The following is a 20,139-nucleotide window of genomic DNA, read 5'->3' as shown; positions in this document are numbered from 1 at the left end:
CTTGATTGCGATGATAACGCCCCCATCTGTAGAGCGTTATTTGCCATTGGACAAGTGACAACAACCTAACCAATAGCAATGCAAATTAAATGCAGCACTTCTTAAAAAAGATTCCGTCATTTCTTGCTCGATCTTTGTCGCGAGATATTATATCTATATAATTAAATTTTACAGTCGTTAACCCTTTGAAGTTTATAAAGTTTCCAATACATTTGTTACTAAATTTCTTTTTATATGGGTGTTGGTTCTCTTTATTATCGACGAATTCTACATATTTTTTCGTTCTTTTTATATTTATAATTACAAAATTTTATATCACAATTGTCTTTCTGTGCCGCATGTTCATGATTAACGGCAATATGGTTTACCCCATACCCTATACTTCCCTAGTATAATACAATAGAATTGTCAAAGAAATGTAATGTTGCATGATATAAAATTGCAATTTAAACATTTGTTAGAGCACCGATCTCTTTTAAGAAAATGGTAAGTTAATGATATGAAATTTGTTTAGTATATTAACCGTAACATTATAAAGCTAATGTAATCTTGATTGCGTAAACAATCTGGAAGCAACGCAAATTCCTACTTGCAATATTTGCTTTTGCATTATTTTACGTTTTAGTTTCTACATGCATATGACGAAATGCGTTATTGTTATCGTTGTTGAAGATATGCTGTGTCAAACATTCGTGTCATTTATGATCAGATTATATCTGCCAACTAATCTACATACATTATATTTTTACTGATATTTTATGATAATTTTTTTCTTTTTTGGAGTGGAATATTTATCAAGAATTTTTCACCAATCAAATTTCTTTCTACATATCTATATATTACTTTCAATTAAAATAGTTAATTTTCTTGCTATAGAAGAGAAGGAATTGCATTCTCAATTAGTAAATTTTCTTCTCTGTGTCCTAACCTAATTATCTTCATTAAAGGATTATCCTACAGTATTATGTAAATAATTTATTTTCTGTATTAAATCATATTAAAAACAGTCAAGTGTTTCATTTGCATTTTCTGTTCATGAGTCTTTGATACATTCATATGGATAAATAATTTTGTTCAGAAAGTATTTGATGTCATATTTATGATATTATAAAATTCTTTTAATTTATTTCTTTCGTTAGATTTTCATATAAAATTTTCTCATAATAACTTTCATCGTAAAAAATAATAGATTATCACAATGCCATGGAGAAATTTCCACTGAAGGGCACTTCATCTTTAAATTCTCCTGTCTCTCACATAAATGCAAGTACTATCACGACATATCGTTCGGTTGATGCAAAGGTATATTAAATTTTTATTTGTGTTTGCCTTATTTTATCAATATTATTTATATATTATTTTATAGAATATGTTATAAGTATAATGTTATAAAGTTTATATACATAATAATTCTATATTTCTAGGTCATAAACAATAGTAATAGTAACATAGATGAGGCACGGTTGCAAGGTGGAGGTTTAGGTCGTGAAACGAATTTAAGCAGTGACGAAGACATGTTGGATGTTAATCATCACTCTGCATCCCATGATTTAGATAATAATGTTTTATCAGAACATTGTATTCGTGTTGATGATGTATCTTCACGTAAGTTATTTATAAATTAGTGGATAATAAATGCATTAATACTTATATTTTAATTTGCTTAATAGTTTAAAAATATTTCATTTTAAATAGATTTTAAATATAGATTTTTATGGTAATATGTAAAATGTTGCAAAATTTCTATATCACATGTTGATCAATTTTATTAGTTTCAGTTGATTCCGATGATATACCTGGGATTGGACAATATGAGGACTTCCATACTATTGATTGGCAAAGAGATATTGCGCGAGATCGAATGCGACATCGATATATTATTAAAAAGAAACATGATTCTATTTGGGGTTTAATCAAAGGGGCTCATGATGCTTGGTCTGGATGGCTCTGCGTTTTATTTGTTGGTCTTTTTACGGGAGTTGCTGCTGGTGTGATAGATATTGGAGCATCTTGGATGACAGATCTTAAATTTGGAATATGTCCGCAAGCTTTTTGGTTAAATAAAGAACAGTGCTGTTGGAGTTACAACGAAACAACTTTTGATGGTGGGAATTGCTCTCAGGTTAAGATTTTCAGACGTATATATATGTATATATATATATATATGTACATTTACAGTTTATTAATTTTATTGAATGTATTAGATTTATATAATACTATTGGATATAGATATTACTTTTTCTTTGCAGGATCTACTTACATTTGTAAATGTAATTGTATAAATAATTGATTCAATTGTACCATACTCTTATTATACTCTCGATTTATCTCAATTAAGTATTTCCGTCTCTCTTACTCTTACTTTATTACCCTTGCAGTGGTGGACATGGCCGGAAGTATTCAACCAATCAAAGGATGGTGCAGGGCCGTACACAATATCATATATGTTTTATATAGCATGGGCTCTTTTATTTGCATCACTTTCTGCATCTTTGGTACGAATGTTTGCACCGTATGCTTGTGGCTCTGGTATACCTGAGGTTTGTATAAGGATTAACATTTTTTTCTTGTAATTTATCTATTATATATAAAATAATTATATGTAATAATTATACTTGTTTATGTATTGAATTTTTATTAAAGTATTTCTGTTTTAGATTAAAACGATATTAAGCGGTTTTATTATTAGAGGATACTTAGGAAAGTGGACATTAATTATTAAATCTGTTGGTTTAATTCTTTCGGTATCGGCGGGCTTAAGTTTGGGTAAAGAAGGTCCAATGGTACACATTGCTTGCTGTATAGGCAACATATTTTCATATCTATTCCCAAAGTATGGAAGGAATGAAGCAAAAAAGAGGGAAATTTTATCGGCCGCTGCTGCAGCTGGTGTATCAGTTGCTTTTGGTGCACCAATTGGAGGTGTCTTATTTAGTTTGGAAGAGGTATGATCTTTATCAAGATATGTAATATATTTATATATTTTTTTTCACATTATTTTAATGTTTAATTGAAATTGGAAGATTATTTTTTATTTAAGAATACATAAATCTAGCTATTATATATGTATGTATGGATGGGTGAATTATTAATAGAAAGAGAAAAACTATAAAATATATCCAAATTTTATATAAAAAATAGTAATACTTATATAAGATTAGAGACTTTTATGAAATTCTTTTTAATTGAAAATAGTGATACACAGCATAAAACATTATCAATTTTTGTTGAAATGTAATAAGTAACGATATGCTTCTATCCTATAATGTTTCAGAACAGTTGCATTTCAGTTGAAGAATAGCTAACAAATTCTACAGAGTCATGTATACCAACATTTAAAAAGCACAGTGGAAAACTATATAATCTTGATCACTGATGCACCTAGTTGATTTCAAAAGTATGTTTAGCGATTGATCAGTATTAATTGACAATAAAAAATGTTTTTGTACGAATAGATGATATATACAAATTTATTATTATTTTGTAATTTTCATATATTTCAATTCAACATAAATAAAATATTTTAGTAGATTATTATGAACAATAATAATTGTATATACAATAGGAAGTATTATATACTTAAATAGTATATTTATGTTACAAATTCTTAAATATAAAAAAAGAAAAGATAAAAATACAAATTTCATAAAAATTGATTCTTAGTAAAATGTCTTATTATTATGTTTATTTTTCTCATATAAGAACTCACAGAATATTTGATTAAAATTCTATTACTTATATATTTTCTCTCATATATGTATATATTACTAAATTAATATTTACATATGCATCTGTAATTCGACAGGTCAGTTATTACTTCCCTTTGAAGACATTATGGAGATCCTTCTTCTGTGCATTAATAGCAGCTTTTGTTTTACGTTCTATAAATCCATTTGGAAATGAACACTCAGTACTATTTTATGTAGAATATAATAAACCTTGGATATTCTTTGAATTAATACCCTTTGTTATGCTTGGTATAATGGGAGTAAGTATATTCTAAAATAATTTTACATTTTAATACAATACTATTAAAGAGAAATTAATTTATTGTTTCAGGGTATAATTGGTACATTGTTTATTAAAGCAAATCTCTTTTGGTGTCGATATCGTAAAACTTCTAAATTAGGTCAGTATCCAGTTACAGAAGTTTTGATCGTAACAGTAGTAACAGCTGTAATTGGATATCCAAATCCATACACAAGAATTAATACAAGTCAACTTATTTATTTACTCTTCAGTCAATGTGGGGTTTCTAATGCAGATATTTTATGGTAATGTATATAAGTGTATCGGTAATAATATGGTATATAACTAACTATATGTTTTTATATTTTATAGTGATTATAATAGAAATTTCACAGCTGTAAAGTCTGCGATTGAAATTGCAGCAGCTGGTCCTGGAGTGTACAAAGCCATATGGCTACTTGTACTTGCACTTATTTTAAAATTAATTATGACCATATTTACATTTGGTATGAAAGTACCTTGTGGTTTATTTATACCTTCCCTTTGTTTGGGTGCTATCATGGGTCGAATAGTTGGAATAGGAATGGAACAACTTGCTTATTACTATCCTCATATTTGGATGTTTAGTGAGGAGTGTTCTACAGGAGTTGATTGCATAACACCTGGATTATATGCAATGGTAGGAGCTGCTGCTGTACTTGGTGGTGTTACCAGAATGACTGTTTCTTTGGTTGTTATCATGTTTGAATTAACTGGTGGTGTTCGATATATCGTTCCGTTAATGGCAGCTGCTATGGCTAGTAAATGGGTGGGCGATGCTCTTGGAAAACAAGGCATTTATGATGCCCATATTGGTCTTAATGGATATCCATTTTTGGATAGCAAAGACGAATTTCAGCATACAACATTAGCTGCTGATGTTATGCAACCTAAGTAAATCCAATAATAATTTGTTATTTACTATTATTACTTACTATATGTAATTTCTTGTAATTATATTTTTTATTTCAGACGTAATGAAGCTCTGCATGTTCTTACTCAGGATTCGATGACAGTTGAAGATGTAGAAACTTTACTCAAAGATACTGAACATAATGGTTTTCCAGTTATAGTTTCTAAAGAATCTCAGTATTTAGTTGGTTTTGTTTTACGACGAGATCTTAATCTTGCTATAGCTAATGCCAAACGCATGATAGAAGAAATTACTGGTCAATCTCTAGTTATCTTCTCTAATGGAAATAATATTCAAGCACATTCACCGCCTCCATTAAAACTGAAAAAGATATTGGATATGGCACCGATTACTATTACAGATCAAACTCCAATGGAGACTGTAGTTGATATGTTCAGAAAATTAGGATTACGCCAAACCCTTGTCACTCATAATGGGTAAGAACAAAATTTTAATTCTCACATAGTTTAATCATAAATAATGATACAAAAAAATTTTACTGGAATAATTTTTATTACAGACGATTATTAGGGGTAATCACGAAAAAAGATGTCTTGAGACATGTAAAGCAACTTGATAATGAAGATCCTAACTCTGTTTTGTTTAATTAAATTATGGTTATTAATTATTGATAAAGAGAACGAATATAAAGCTTGACATATACTAATTTCAAGTTTAAAAGAAAAACACAATAGATCATAATAAACTAGTATTTGTGAACATGATTCAACACCACTTAAAATGTTCACGAGTTCGCGCATTCTTTATGATCTTGAAGATCCTGTATATGCGAACTACTCGAATATTTGAAAGTGATATAGATAAATTTTTATTCATTTCGTTGGAAAAGTCTATGATTTAGTTTCAAATAATGATAAATGAGATCATGTTAATCATTGAAGGTTTATGTGGCATTATAAGCATCACAATATACAATATAAGTAATTCGATATTATCCTTTATTCCATTTGTTATAGATGTGATTGATTAAAATGTATGAAAATGTAATAAGAAATGTTGAAATAATAGTTTATTTCATTTTTTTATAAGCAACAAATATTTACATCACTAATCAATGATATGAATTTTAAATATATGTAAATATTACAAAAATTATGTTATAACTACATATATATTACATTGTAGACAATGTGATAAATATAATTTAAATTACACACAATCTCTCTCTCTCTCTCTCTCTCTCTCTCTCTCTCTATATATATATATATATATATATATATATATATATATATATATATATTTATATATATTTATATATAAACATTACAGTTTGTGATCTTCCTCTGTTTTTAATATCTTTTGTCTATACATTCTTTTATAACTAATTTTAATATATATATATATATATAAACAATATATTTTATGTATAAAATATAATTTCAATTATTGTAAGCATCTAAATAACTATAATCACATCAACGGAAAGAACGACCACATCGCGCAGTTTTAGATAGAGTGAAAATTAGATGAGAGAGATTCGAGGGCGTAACTCAGTAATGCATTATTATCGTACTCTTGGATCCTGGTGCACAATTTACTTTTTGTAAAAGAAGTGAATTTATGTACGTGAGCTTGTTTTGTTGATTATCTGCTACTGTTTGACGACATGGAGAGGATAAAATCAGCTGTTTCATCATGCAGGATTTGAATCGATAAAAATACTTGATCATTTTCTCCGTGAATGCGATATATTTTTATAGAACTATAAAAGATAATACCTTTTACAGAAGCATCATAAAATAAGTAATGTATTAATACATTATTTACAAAAATTTTTAATTGTCTCTGCTACAGCTGTTATCCAAGTAGCAGCAGCATATGCTCCTGCATCTATCTGTTGCATATAATGTTCTTGCTTTACGTAAGAGGCCCGTCCTGCTCTATATTAAGAAATATATAATATAGATAATCATAGTAACATAATATAATTTACTCATGAATTATTATGAAATTATTTCTCTTTTTACCTAGCTTTTATGCCTTTTGTTGCTTCACATCCTTGCCATGTTGCAATAGTTACATTTTGAATAATATCTCCTAAAGATGCTGTTACTAATTGTTTAAATGTTCTACATGCAGGATCTAATGCATCCAACTATATTATACAAAATATATAGTGAATATAAATAATATTATTTTAATTATTTTCTTATATATTATGAATTATTGATATTATTATGTATTAATATAATATTATAATTAATTTTATCTTTAGTATGTGTAATAATTAATCAAACATTATACCATTGTTCTGTCGCCAGGTTTTGCTTTTCCATATTTTATAATACTATCTAGTGCACTACAAAATGTACGAGACCATGCAGAGGTAATATCTTCATTTTCTTTAAGGGATAATAATTCTTTTGCACCAGTTGTAAAAAATAAACAATATAATGCACCAGATGATCCTCCCATGCTTTCTTCTGCAATATCAGCTATTTGGGCTAATAATAAAGAAGGATAAGTGAAAGACAGTTTATTCAGATGTTCTTGAATGCCTGAAATAAATATATATTTTTTATAATTTGTATATACCATAAAGTTTAGTATCTTATTTTTTATGTAAAAAAACTGTGGTAGGAGAAAAATTATAAGCATACTCATGGTAAATCTTTTAAGTGTTGTCCCACAATCTCCATCCCCACAACCACGGTCCAATTCATTAAGGTATATTTCTTTTTCAATAATGCTTTTACATGCATTTTGCAGACATAATTTTATTAAATGTCCATATTGATTATCTACCTGAATGCCAATTTTGTCTAGTTTCTTTTTCTCTACTTCTTTAAACGGTGGTTGTGTTATAGCTAAAGGAATACTATAAAAACAACCTGGCCATCCTGGAGCATTTGTCGTATCATCCAGACAGCTTAGAAATACATTTTCATGACATTTAGGAAGTTTTAATAACGTAATATGTATTCCAGCACTATTTAACGATGTTACTAAAATTCCGGAATAAACTCGAAGTGGTTGTATTCTCTTATTATCTATAATAATATACTTATATATACGATCCTTCATATACATATATGTACTTTTCAAAAATTTAGCATAACTTACTAAGTTGTTTTATAATTTCATATGTGACAATGCCTTGTTCTAATTGACTTAATGCTCCAAAATTATTTACTACTACCGCAACATTATCGCCGCTAATCAATTTTAATTCTTCACAAATACGTTGCAACATCAGTGTAACGATTTCAGATGCACTTTTTATTTTCATTCGTTCGTAACCAGCTTCTCCGTGAATACCCATACCAGCTTCTATTTCATCTGATGCAAGTTCGAACATATATCCTTGACCTATATTGTGTTGCATAAATAATTTTATTAAAGAAGTATAAATATTTTTTGTTCTTTATTTACTGTATATTTGATATCATTCTTTCATGATTAAAAATAATATATAAATATATCTCATATTAATCGACAAACCAGGTATAGAACATGCTGATAATCCAACTGCATAAGTAGCCATATTTTCCACAGTATATTCTGCATATTTTAATACTTCTGAAAGAGTTTTTCCTCTTTCAGCAAGTGCACCAGCAATTTTAATAACCAATAACATCCCAGTTAAGCCTCGTTTACCAATAGAACTTTGTTCTTTCTTAGGAATACTACAATCTTCGCCAACTATTATCTCTGCAATCTATCATATATTCGATAACCAATTAGTGATGATTGCGAATATTTTTTTACATTGATTTAATGATAATAATAAATAAAATTAATTTAGAATTCTATTTTCTATAAACATACATTAATACCCGCTTGTTTTGCTTTTTCAAGCGCTATTCCAAAGTTAAGACAATCTCCAGTATAATTTGGAACTATTACTAATATACCCGCTATAACATATAAAACACGAAAACAATTAAAAATATAAATTCTACAATTGAAAAAATAAATAAAAAAGTTTAATACCTGTATTATTCTGTGCAACACAATTAATAGCATGTGTTATATGTTTAGAAGGTGGTGATGCAAATATAGAACCAGCTATGGCAGCTGTCAGCATACCAGTACCAACAAAACCTATACAAATCGATTCAAGAAATAATTAAATAACTCATTGTTTACAAAACTATTTGAATATTTATAAATACCAGCAACAAACGGTTCATGACCACTACCACCACCACATATTATAGCAACTTTATTCTTCTGATCTCTAATCTAAAGTAAAATGAAAGCAAATATAATATTGGAATATTTTATTACAATAAACTGAACATACCAGTATTATTATGTATTACATACATCAGGAGATAGAACGACTTTGTGAGCTAATAATAATTCTAACTGCGGATAAGTATAACATAATCCTGACAAGGATTCTGCTACGGTATCATCGATTTTATTTACTAAATGTTTTAAACCAGCCATTGGAAGCACTATCGTGTTTAGACTCGGGCGTGAATAACGAAACTATGTCTTTTCACAATGAACTTCGTTGATTAAGTTCATTAGGTTATCGTGCTAGTCTTTTGATTGACGTATACAGATTCAAAATATAGATAAAACGATTTACAATACTTGTTACTTGCCTCTTCAATGACATAAATACAAAGTTCAAAACAAAAAATATTGTATATAAATGAATGTAAAAAAGTAATTGTGTATAAAATTACAAAAGAATATAACATAACACGCGCGCGCGCGCGCACGCACGCATACAAACACTAAATATAAAGAATTAATATATACACGTATATATTAATATGTGAAGAAAAACAAGGTTATTATTCATTTACTTGTGAAATCATTTGAGCAAAGATCTTGTATTATAAATAGAACCTATTTGTTGTATTTAATAATTAAATACAAAAGGAAAACTGAGTGTGATATTACGTTTTTTTATGTTCGTTGATTGTATCACATCATTATTACCATACAATATAATGATTTAACACATATATATGATAAATATGATTGTGTATTTTTCTTAAAAATTGCATTATTTTTCCTTTCTCAATAAGAATAATAAAGTTCTTCTGCAATTTAATTATTTCAATTCTTGTTGTGTATAACATAAATAAACAGTTTTGCTAATAGCTGGTCCAATTTGTCGTTTTTGTTGTCCATATTGTATATTTGCTATTAATGTTTGTCCACAATTAGATTTATGCAGCGCGTTAATTAATATGAGTGGTGTAGGATAACATTCGACAATTGCTAATGCTTTGTCTACTGATATGCCTTAACACAATGATTTAACACATATATATGATAAATATGATTGTGTATTTTTCTTAAAAATTGCATTATTTTTCCTTTCTCAATAAGAATAATAAAGTTCTTCTGCAATGTAATTATTTCAATTCTTGTTGTGTATAAAATAAATAAACAGTTTTGCTAATAGCTGGTCCAATTTGTCGTTTTTGTTGTCCATATTGTATATTTGCTATTAATGTTTTTCCACAATTAGATTTATGCAGCGCGTTAATTAATATGAGTGGTGTAGGATAACATTCGACAATTGCTAATGCTTTGTCTACTGACATGCCTTTCAACTGTAATAATTGACGAACAAACATTTGTCGTACATTAAAATTCTGTAAAAAAGAAGGATTTAAAATGTTTACATTATTTTATATTATTTATATAATAATTATATACATACTTTCAATTTAGATGCAGCTTTATTAAATTCTTCAAATTTCATTACTGAAATAGAATTGCTGGAAATGTTTGTTGGTAGAAGATTCTCTTTTTTACATTCTATTAAATACTTTTTCTGAAATATATTAAATATAAGTAAATAAAAAAATATTTGTATACATTACCGTAATTAATTGATTATAACATAATATACATACAGCATAAAGTTTACATAAAATACTTGTTAAAGTTGCCAAATATGACATTGAATCTTGATGACTATCTGTATACTTGACAATAAAATTATCTTGTACCAATGAATTAACAGATGCTTGTAGTAGCGTTGAAAGTGGAATTCCAGTTCGTATAATCTTATCGTGATCTTCTACTATATACAAAAGATTTTGTATTCCAGATTGTTTTAAACGAAACTATAACATTTTATTAAAAAAATTTATGTTATAAAAAAAAATTATAGTATTATAGATTTATTTTCATAAGTTAATTTGTACCTTTTGCTCATGAAATCGTCCATCTTTAATACTTGCACTTAAATCATCTAATCGTTTTCTTTCTACTATATATGGTAAAACTAATTCTTTCTTAGTATATTTACATTTAGCAATCCAGGTAAAGTCGCCAATTCTTAAATGACGTATTTCAAATAATATTCCTAATTGTTTTAATTCAATCAACGTTGCATCATGTTGAGGTTTTGTTTTTCCACTATTTTAATAATGTATAAATATTATATATCTTTTTAAGTATACATAACTTGAATTATTATTTACACTTACTTACCCACAAGTCTCTTTAGTATCTACCAATAAAACTATGTCAAAAGAATTTGGTCTTAATTTTATTTCATCTTGAGTTCCATTTAACATAATATCTACCACATTTGATGATAGTTTTATTGTATTTTGTTGATCAGATGTTTTTAAATAATTAAATAAAGGAGATTTTTCCTTATTTTCCTCATTTTCAATTATATATTTTTCATTACTGAATTTAGGAATACTTCCTCCTTTAACATAGATCTTATCCGTAACATAATCATAGTTTTGTGTTGGTAAAGAATTTTTCAGTTTTTTAAAATAAAGTTGGAGTAAGTGTTTATTATAGTTTTTCAAATTAAAAATTTGTTTTATTTTTATAGCTAAATGTATCCCTTGTTTAGTTAAATGACACCTTTACAAACAAAATATATATTATTTTTTGAAATTACCTATTAATATAAATATGTTATCACATAGAGATTTATTAAACATACCTAATAGGAAACTGCTTTAACCGTATTAATTTGCTAGCAATTAATATAGAAATTGATGATTTCCCATCATATAAATCTGGATCCAATGATTTTAGTGATGTATTGTATAATTGTTTAGATTTATACAATAATTCTAATTTAGAAATGCATCTTCATAAATAAATAACTTAATACTATTATTACACATATTATATAGATAAATGACAAAAGCTTACCAGAATAACTTGAATCTCCTTCTTTATTGTATAACGTTAATAATATGGCATAACAAGCAAAATTCCATGACGACAAAGAAGACTTTTTAGATGTTGCTTCTGTCTTAAATTACAAACAAATTCTTGCAAATTACAGTAAATTTTTGTAAATGAATCTTTATAAAAATGTTATGACTTACTTGCCTTATTATATATTTTTTAATTTCTTCTTCATACATTTCTATACGTTTCTCTCTTGATGAAAGAATGAATTCACTACGACAGCAACTATCACACTTGCAAACATTATTTGTACGCTCCATTTCTTTTTGATGCACTTTATGTTCTTCGAGTCTTTTGTCTAGCATTGTACATAATTTTAAGCCAAAATGTTTTAATATTATACAATCTTTTCCAGAATCTAATGGTAATGGATATCTTCTTAAAGTATTCAAAGCTTTTGTAAAATGATGTTGCAAATCAGATTTTTGAGATATTGCTTTTTTTTTCCATTCTTCCAGCCAGAGCTCAAACAATGGATTCGGTTTATTTATTGTAACCTTGATCCTTTTCATATTTAATAATTATTCTATATTATTTATATTATACTTTAACATGTATATATTAAATTATCTATGAAATTAATATTAAAGTTATTAATTTATTTATTCATTTTATAAATTGAATCCTATTATTCTTAAAAGTGCTTTAAACGCGCCAATTGCAATTCGATTGAGTTTAAATAAGAAAATCAGGATTACCAATAGTTCAACACAAAATTGTAATCAATAATCTTGGAAATTGCCCAAACATACTATTTTCAAATAATATTAATGTTAAATGTTGTTATATATAGCATAATTATTATTAAAATCTCTAATATCTCTAATAATTGTAAATTATATTGTGGTTGTAATTATAAGATCATAATAATTAAAATACAATTGTACATGTAAACTTTACTCAATAAAAAAGTTATTTGATTGGTCAATACTTGAGATTCTGTGTTGCATTTAGATTGGTTTTAGATTGGTTGATATGATTATGTGTGATTGTATGTTAAAGCTGGTAGAAGCAATAGAAGCTGATAAAACCGTAAAAGAGCATTGAATTAAAAGTGCCGCGTAAGTGGCTTAAAATATAAGTATTTGATAAATGATAATAAATTAAATACAATTTATGTATCTACAGTGTTTAATACACACTTGTTTAAACAATTTTTGATATGGAAAATATACCGGGAAATGAGGTTAGTATCAGCATTTTATTATGTTCATATGCATTTTTAATATTCAAAACAATAGGCTTCCAATTTTTTTTTGTTTAATTACTGAAAAAACAGATGAGACTGTTAAAGGATTAGAATACTGTTCCGCTTTATATTATTATAAATATCTTTATACAAATATAGATTGAAATATTGAGATAATATTGTTGGCAATTATAATTACTTGTTTATAGATCAGTTGATGGCTATTTAACTTCAATATAATAAAGATTAATAAAATATATGTTTTTAAAAATAGAATCAAGCTACACAACATAGAATGGATATTCAGCAGATGTCCCATCCAATGCCACCTATGATGGGTATGGCATCTAATCATCATTCTCCAAATATGATGGAACCACCAAAAACGCTACCTAGTTTATTAAGCTTGAAAGTAACACCACCAACAGAATTACAACATCAAAATGCTGTAGAGGATACAATAAGAGAAGGAGACAATGATACAGTTAAACTTCCAGCCGCTTTAGAACAAGCTTTAGCTTTTAAAACAGAAAGAGCTAAGGAAGTAGGTGGTGATCCGAATGATATGGTCTCTTTAGGAAAATCCACTAATGATGAATCTACAGGGGAAGATGTTCCTCAATTAGAAGATATATTGGAACCAGAAACGACGATTGAAAAAGTTGATTCAAAGACAACTAAAAGTAAAAAGAAAAAAAAGAAGAAGAGGAAGAAGAATACAAATGAAAAGAAAGAATTAGAGAAAAAGCAAGACCAAATAGAAGATAATAAATCGAAAGAAGATCTACCAGAGATAGAATATATTCAAGAAATCCCCAGTATAAATGACTTGGAACCAATGTATCGTCAATTTGCCAGAGTATTTGAAGCATTTAAATTAACTGAACCAGAACCTCGTTCTAATGATGCAGGAGATAAGGGTGAACCAATTGGTCAGTATCCTCCTGTTACCAATATGCAAACTACGGGTAATGTACCCAGTAAAATACCACCTCTGGATGACTTTGATGACGATGTAGGTCAACAACAACAACAACAAGGTACCGGAGAAAATGGTGCTCCACGATTATCTAAACGAAAACTCAAGAGATTAACGCGACTAAGTGTTGCTGAATTAAAACAGCTTGTAGGTAGGCCTGATGTTGTAGAAATGCATGATGTCACTGCCAGAGATCCCAAGCTTCTTGTACAACTTAAGGCACATCGTAATACCGTACCTGTACCAAGACATTGGTGTTTTAAAAGAAAATACCTACAAGGAAAACGAGGTATTGAAAAGCCTCCTTTTGATTTACCTGATTTTATAAAACGTACTGGAATCACGGAAATGAGAGCAAGTTTGCAAGAACGTGATGACACTCGTACTTTAAAAGCAAAAATGCGTGAGAGAGCAAGACCTAAATTAGGTAAAATTGATATTGATTATCAAAAACTTCATGATGCATTTTTTAAGTGGCAAACGAAACCACGTATGACAATTCATGGTGATCTTTACTATGAAGGTAAAGAATTTGAAACTAGACTTAAAGAAAAAAAGCCTGGTGAATTGTCTGATGAATTACGCACAGCATTAGGAATGCCTGTAGGGCCGAATTGTCATAAAGTACCACCACCATGGCTAATTGCTATGCAGCGTTATGGTCCACCACCAAGTTATCCTAATCTTAAAATACCAGGCTTAAATGCTCCGATCCCAGAAGGGTGTGCCTTTGGATATCATGCTGGAGGTTGGGGAAAACCACCTGTTGATGAAACAGGTAGACCTTTATATGGAGATGTTTTTGGTGTATCTCGTACACCAGGTGGTGATGCTCTAGATGAAGAAGTAGATAGAGGTATGTGGGGTGAACCCGAATCTGAATCATCTGGAGATGAAGAAGAAGATGAAGATGCAGAGGAAGGTGGAGATGGAGAAGCAGATGGAAAAGATGGAGATGGGGATGCAAGTGGATTGGTTACACCTGGTGCAGAAGGATTGATAACACCAAGTGGTATTACATCTATTCCAGCTGGATTAGAGACACCAGAAACAATAGAATTGAGAAAGAAGAAAATTGAGAGTGAAATGGAAGGTGGAGATACTCCTGCATTGTATACAGTTTTACAAGAACGTAGAACAGAAGGTCTAGGTGCAAGTATGATGGGAAGTACACATGTGTATGATATGACAGGTGCAGCAGGGGGTCAAGCACCACCCTCTGTCATTGCCGCACGACGTGGTATCAGTGGGACAACATCTGATGCAAGAACAGAAAAAGATGGTGCCGTTGAATTGGCATTAGATCCTAGTGAATTAGATCTTGATTCTGAAGCAATGGCATCGAGATATGAGGAAACCATGAGATCACGACAAGCTCACCTTAGGAGGGAAGATTTATCTGATATGCTTCAAGATCATGTACAAAGACAAAAGGTTTGTATTTGTTACACAGATTATATTTATTTTGTGTCTTATTACAAATGATGATCTATAATATTATGTACATTTGATTGTTAATCTATTATTCTATTTACAGAGTAAACGTAAACGACAGCAAACACAAGATACAAAAGCTTCTAAAAAATATAAAGAATTTAAATTTTAAACATTTTATTAGATTTCAGAGTAAGTGTTGTACTAAAGAATTAACAAATATTATTTAAGTAAAAAAAAACTTTAGATTTTAAATAAAATATTACTATATCAAAAGACAGACTTGAATTTATAAATGTTCAACAATTTTATTTCATCATCTATAAATTAATAAATTAAAATTTATGTTTTAATTATAATAAAGCATACAATAATTCTTTGTATAAACTATATCGACATTTAATACAGATTTAACTTTTAATAAAAAGTGTGAATATATTCATTGGAAACATTACATATTGAGTACTGTATGAAATATATCATAAATCAGTAAACAACTATGAAACATATTTGTACTTATTTAACTAAATTATGTTTTATAGAGGATATGATATTTTAAACATTAATACTTCATAATTAGAATTCAATTGTATAACAAAGTTTCTAATATCAACATTATAGTTAAATTAAATTATATGAAATACTCTCTTCTAAAATATTTTATACATTTATACAATATGTTTTTTTTCTGACAATAGATATTCAAATTGATTTAAATTAAACCTCATTAAAGGATAAGAAAGATAATGAAGAACTAATAAAATACATGGTAAAGTTATTGCTATAGTAAATCTACTAATAGCACTACCAATCTCTAACCAACTACCATATGGATTAACATTATACATAAGAGGTAAAGACAAACAATCTCCTAGAAAAAGGACTGCTAAAAAAGCTCTTCTTGATCCAAGAATATGACTTGCACACCCTATCAATATTAAAGGAATAGTTAGCTTAAAAAGTATAAGTGAACTCATAATAAATGGAGAAAAAACAGTAATAAAATGTTGTGTCCAAACAGGATCAAATGAGCTTATGCTTGCCATGTTTCCTGTTCCGAAAAAACATAATAATGTATATAACATCTAAATTTCAAAATTAAGGAATATAATAGAAAGCTCATTAACTTAATTACATTAAAGTATTTTATGTACCATGAAATATATCTGAAAGTTTTTAAACAATTAAAAAAAAGGATACAAAGAATGATGCTTTAGTGAAATCTTTGGTACTTAAAATATTATCAGTAGTTTTATCAAAATCTTTGATAGATAAAGGCCAATGCAGTAAATGTATTGCAAGTGTTAAAAAAAAGAAAGGTTCATAAGATGCAGATAATAAGGAAAGAGGACAGAAAAGACCAATTGTGATTCCTTCTATTCTATCTTTTGGATTTACAGTGTAAGTCCAAATAAATAATGGTGCACTTGCTAAAATTATCCAAGAAATCCAATATCGGCCATCTATTAATTTTAAATATACCAGCCCTGTTATTATTAATCTCACTATCTCAATTGCCTTTTTATATTTTAGTTGATGCCTTAAAGCAACCTTGCATATCATAATACATATACCAATTGAACTAAAATGGAAAAAATAGCAATTAATAACAATTTATAAATATGGAAATGTCAAAATATTTACAATCTATAACTTACACTATATAAATCCGAGGATAGGGTTCTACTATTGGCAATAAAGGATACATGGCCAAAATCAACCCTGAACATAACAACATATTATGTGTCTTGTTCAATATTACTTTTTGCATTATAATAATGAACAACATTCCTGCGCTAAGAGCAGCTCTATACGTTAAACCCATGAACATTATAAATAACAAAAAAATAGTTCCTCCTATTTCTATTAGGAATTTTTTAATATTTTGTTTCCTTAATTTAGGAACAAATTTAATTAAATTTATACCTGCTAACCAGAGAGAAATGACAGTAAATAATCCATATGATAACTGTCTTAAGTTATAGCCACTACTTCCTGAAAAATAACAGGAATTAAAAAAAAACATTTCTATCTTATTTTTATATAATTAGTATTGAAAATATATTTTAAATAATTTAGATAGTATATTATATATATCATACCTGTATATCTGATAATTAATACAATCAATGAGCTTAAAAATATTATATTGACTAATAGTAATAATGAAGATTTAATTTCTTCGCGTGGTATTCCAACTATCTTGAGGAATAAAAATATTATCCAACCACTCCACATAAATGTCATATACATTAAAAAATAATTTCTTTGATATTGTTTGTAATAATATAGATATTCTTTGGCTAATTTTATTGCTTCTTCTGCTTCTGTAATTCCGTTTACCATCTTTCCTTTATTAATATATTCATTAATTTCCCAAATATGTTTGTTAAGTGTAAGTTCTCGCCAATCCATAAAATCATTACTACTTCCACAACTAAGTATACGATTCTCTGTTACTTGATATGATAATTGTCTTAAATTATTAAGTAAAGCTTGTGCATTATATGTATCATTATTTCTCAAGTAGCGTTTTCGTAATACACCCTAGTAATAATATATAAAAATATTCTATATAAAAATTTATAAAAAATATTCATACTTTAAGTGATTTAATAAGTAATATTTCTAGAAATAGCTCGAAAATAAAAATTTAATACAGAATAGCTGTAGCACTTACTTCATTGTTAGTTGGAATAGGTGTGCCTATAAGTGTTGATATTAAAGGAGTTATATCTGCCTGATCCAGATCATAACGTGTTCCAGTGGAACTTACACCTGCACCCCAAGCAATTAGTGGTGTCTCTGTTTCATCAGTAGATCCACTTCCATGTGAACCCCAATCAGTCATTCCATGATCAGCTGTGAAAATGTATGCTGTACTTTTATCATTAAAAAATTGTTCTGTTTTTTGTACAATTTCTTCTATTCTCTGATCAATATAGTTCATATTTTCAATATATTTTCTGAATTAAAATATATCAGTTAATTATACTATATTTATGTTACTTAATCCTTTTAATTGTATTTTGTTTGTAATATACCTTGATTGAGGTTTATGCGAATGACCTATAGTATCACAACCAAGAAGATGAAGAAAAAAAATAATACCACCCATGTGTTTCACTGTATGTGATTTTTTTTCAAGCCATTCTAAATATTTATCGAATACCCATGAATCTAGACGTAATATATCATTTTGTAAGTTATCAAAATCTTGCCACTCAGAAGGATAACTTTCACCATATATATTTCCTTTATTAGCTAATTATGAATAATATTAAATAATTATTAGACAAGAATATATTAGTTAATTAGATCTCTTAAATTTAGATTACCTTTTGTAAATAAAGGAATAATATCAGGACTGCCCCATGCCCATGTTGATTGACTTTGATTGAAGACAGAATCAAAATCTATAGGATTTTCTTTCCATCCTTTGAAAATTGCACTTGGATCTTCATAAAGTCCTGCAGCAATTGCAATATTACCTGGTCTTGATTCTGTAGGAACACGAGTATGTGAAATACCCCAAACACCTTTATATTGGGTGACATTCCTAATTTGTAATAATAAATATGATTATTATATATAGACAATTCTATGATCACAAAACTAATTTATATAAACTTATTTTATATACAATATATATATAAACTATATTAAACATATAAAAATATATATTAATGCATATGTATAAAATATTTACTTTAGATATGGAGGAATATTTTTTCTAAATGTACGATATCTTAAACCATCAGCTACAAGTAAAATTAATCTTTTCGCGGGTGCATTTTTTAAACCTGGTACAACTGGTAATCCTTGTATAATCGGTGAATGAAAATTTATATCCAAAACACCCCATAAAAACACAAAATGTATTATCAATGTCCACAAAACAAATAGATATGTGTCATATTTATTATAAGCATATGGATAGGCTCTTTTATTTCGTTGTTTATATTCAAAAATATTAAATAAACAAAATTTTAACATATTTTATTACTTATTAGGTACACGACTGATTTAGAATATTTATATATATATATTATTTATTAAAATTTCATTGCTATGTTTCATATAATTAAATACTTAATTATCCTATTTTCTCCCATTTTAATATTTAGATAGTAGTTATAATCTAATACAATTTTTATAGTATTGTAGTTTTAAGGTTAAAACTTCGACATTCGAGCGACGAAACAGTTTAATTGGAGTGCTCATGTGATAAGAAAACTTGCGCTTAAAGTGCTATTTTCATTGATTTGTTTTGATTTTAGGGTGGTACACAAACTATAAATGTATTAGCGGGAATTGTGTATATTTAATGTACACACATACACACACACACACACACACACACGTGTATATTTAATGTACCACATACACACACACGTGTATATTTAATGTACACACACATATATATATATATATGTATATATGTTTGAATAAATA

At 27.9% G+C, this 20,139-nt stretch overlaps 5 protein-coding genes across 14 annotated transcripts; 2 read left to right on the top strand and 3 right to left on the bottom strand.

The window, feature by feature from the left end:
• The first annotated feature begins 125 nt into the window (after positions 1-125).
• Positions 126-6,101, top strand: LOC124954040 (H(+)/Cl(-) exchange transporter 4). Of its 4 annotated transcripts, none has more exons than XM_047506284.1 (11): positions 126-486; positions 1,190-1,302; positions 1,425-1,605; positions 1,779-2,122; positions 2,379-2,540; positions 2,658-2,945; positions 3,806-3,988; positions 4,060-4,274; positions 4,342-4,902; positions 4,981-5,358; positions 5,442-6,101. In XM_047506284.1, exons 2-11 carry the CDS (start codon positions 1,204-1,206, stop codon positions 5,530-5,532), a joined length of 2,502 nt encoding a protein of 833 aa, XP_047362240.1. In that variant the 5' UTR covers positions 126-486; positions 1,190-1,203; the 3' UTR covers positions 5,533-6,101. The 4 variants fall into 4 exon arrangements, with proteins under 4 accessions (XP_047362240.1, XP_047362238.1, XP_047362241.1 ...); XM_047506282.1 differs by having other exon boundaries at positions 127-486; positions 1,773-2,122; XM_047506283.1 differs by lacking the exon at positions 126-486 and adding an exon at positions 534-966 and having other exon boundaries at positions 1,773-2,122.
• Positions 6,102-6,480: 379 nt separating this feature from the next.
• LOC124954050 (triokinase/FMN cyclase-like) lies at positions 6,481-10,168 on the bottom strand. Of its 5 annotated transcripts, none has more exons than XM_047506310.1 (10): positions 9,803-10,168; positions 9,058-9,127; positions 8,876-8,986; positions 8,711-8,799; positions 8,384-8,600; positions 8,006-8,251; positions 7,543-7,932; positions 7,187-7,440; positions 6,910-7,037; positions 6,481-6,822 (listed from the first exon to the last, which is right to left on the bottom strand). In XM_047506310.1, exons 3-10 carry the CDS (start codon positions 8,967-8,969, stop codon positions 6,702-6,704), a joined length of 1,539 nt encoding a protein of 512 aa, XP_047362266.1. In that variant the 5' UTR covers positions 8,970-8,986; positions 9,058-9,127; positions 9,803-10,168; the 3' UTR covers positions 6,481-6,701. The 5 variants fall into 5 exon arrangements, with proteins under 5 accessions (XP_047362266.1, XP_047362263.1, XP_047362262.1 ...); XM_047506307.1 differs by lacking the exon at positions 9,803-10,168 and adding an exon at positions 9,212-9,557 and having other exon boundaries at positions 7,187-7,386; XM_047506306.1 differs by lacking the exon at positions 9,803-10,168 and adding an exon at positions 9,212-9,545.
• An 82-nt stretch (positions 10,169-10,250) lies between these two features.
• Positions 10,251-12,772, bottom strand: LOC124954049 (crossover junction endonuclease MUS81). Its single transcript, XM_047506305.1, has 8 exons — positions 12,220-12,772; positions 12,041-12,143; positions 11,826-11,958; positions 11,354-11,743; positions 11,065-11,278; positions 10,771-10,983; positions 10,575-10,688; positions 10,251-10,506 (listed from the first exon to the last, which is right to left on the bottom strand). The coding sequence occupies exons 1-8, from the start codon at positions 12,592-12,594 to the stop codon at positions 10,264-10,266; spliced, it is 1,785 nt and encodes a 594-aa protein (XP_047362261.1). The 5' UTR covers positions 12,595-12,772; the 3' UTR covers positions 10,251-10,263.
• A 280-nt stretch (positions 12,773-13,052) lies between these two features.
• LOC124954116 (splicing factor 3B subunit 2) lies at positions 13,053-18,546 on the top strand. 2 transcript variants are annotated; one of them, XM_047506539.1, is made up of 4 exons: positions 13,053-13,268; positions 13,546-15,684; positions 15,788-15,876; positions 16,383-18,546. In XM_047506539.1, the coding sequence occupies exons 1-3, from the start codon at positions 13,245-13,247 to the stop codon at positions 15,854-15,856; spliced, it is 2,232 nt and encodes a 743-aa protein (XP_047362495.1). In that variant the 5' UTR covers positions 13,053-13,244; the 3' UTR covers positions 15,857-15,876; positions 16,383-18,546. The 2 variants fall into 2 exon arrangements, with proteins under 2 accessions (XP_047362495.1, XP_047362494.1); XM_047506538.1 differs by lacking the exon at positions 16,383-18,546 and having other exon boundaries at positions 15,788-16,124.
• LOC124954115 (GPI ethanolamine phosphate transferase 1) lies at positions 15,694-19,985 on the bottom strand. Of its 2 annotated transcripts, XM_047506536.1 has the most exons (8): positions 19,394-19,985; positions 19,023-19,243; positions 18,729-18,948; positions 18,365-18,650; positions 17,787-18,231; positions 17,343-17,679; positions 16,885-17,266; positions 15,694-16,769 (listed from the first exon to the last, which is right to left on the bottom strand). In XM_047506536.1, exons 1-8 carry the CDS (start codon positions 19,678-19,680, stop codon positions 16,353-16,355), a joined length of 2,595 nt encoding a protein of 864 aa, XP_047362492.1. In that variant the 5' UTR covers positions 19,681-19,985; the 3' UTR covers positions 15,694-16,352. The 2 variants fall into 2 exon arrangements, with proteins under 2 accessions (XP_047362492.1, XP_047362493.1); XM_047506537.1 differs by lacking the exon at positions 18,729-18,948 and having other exon boundaries at positions 18,365-18,546.
• Between the last annotated feature and the right edge of the window lie 154 nt (positions 19,986-20,139).

Source organism: Vespa velutina, chromosome 14, assembly GCF_912470025.1.
Source record: "Vespa velutina chromosome 14, iVesVel2.1, whole genome shotgun sequence".
In the NCBI taxonomy this organism is placed as follows: domain Eukaryota; kingdom Metazoa; phylum Arthropoda; class Insecta; order Hymenoptera; family Vespidae; genus Vespa; species Vespa velutina.
Note: the sequence above shows the minus strand (reverse complement) of the source record. Positions and strands in the feature narration are given on the sequence as shown.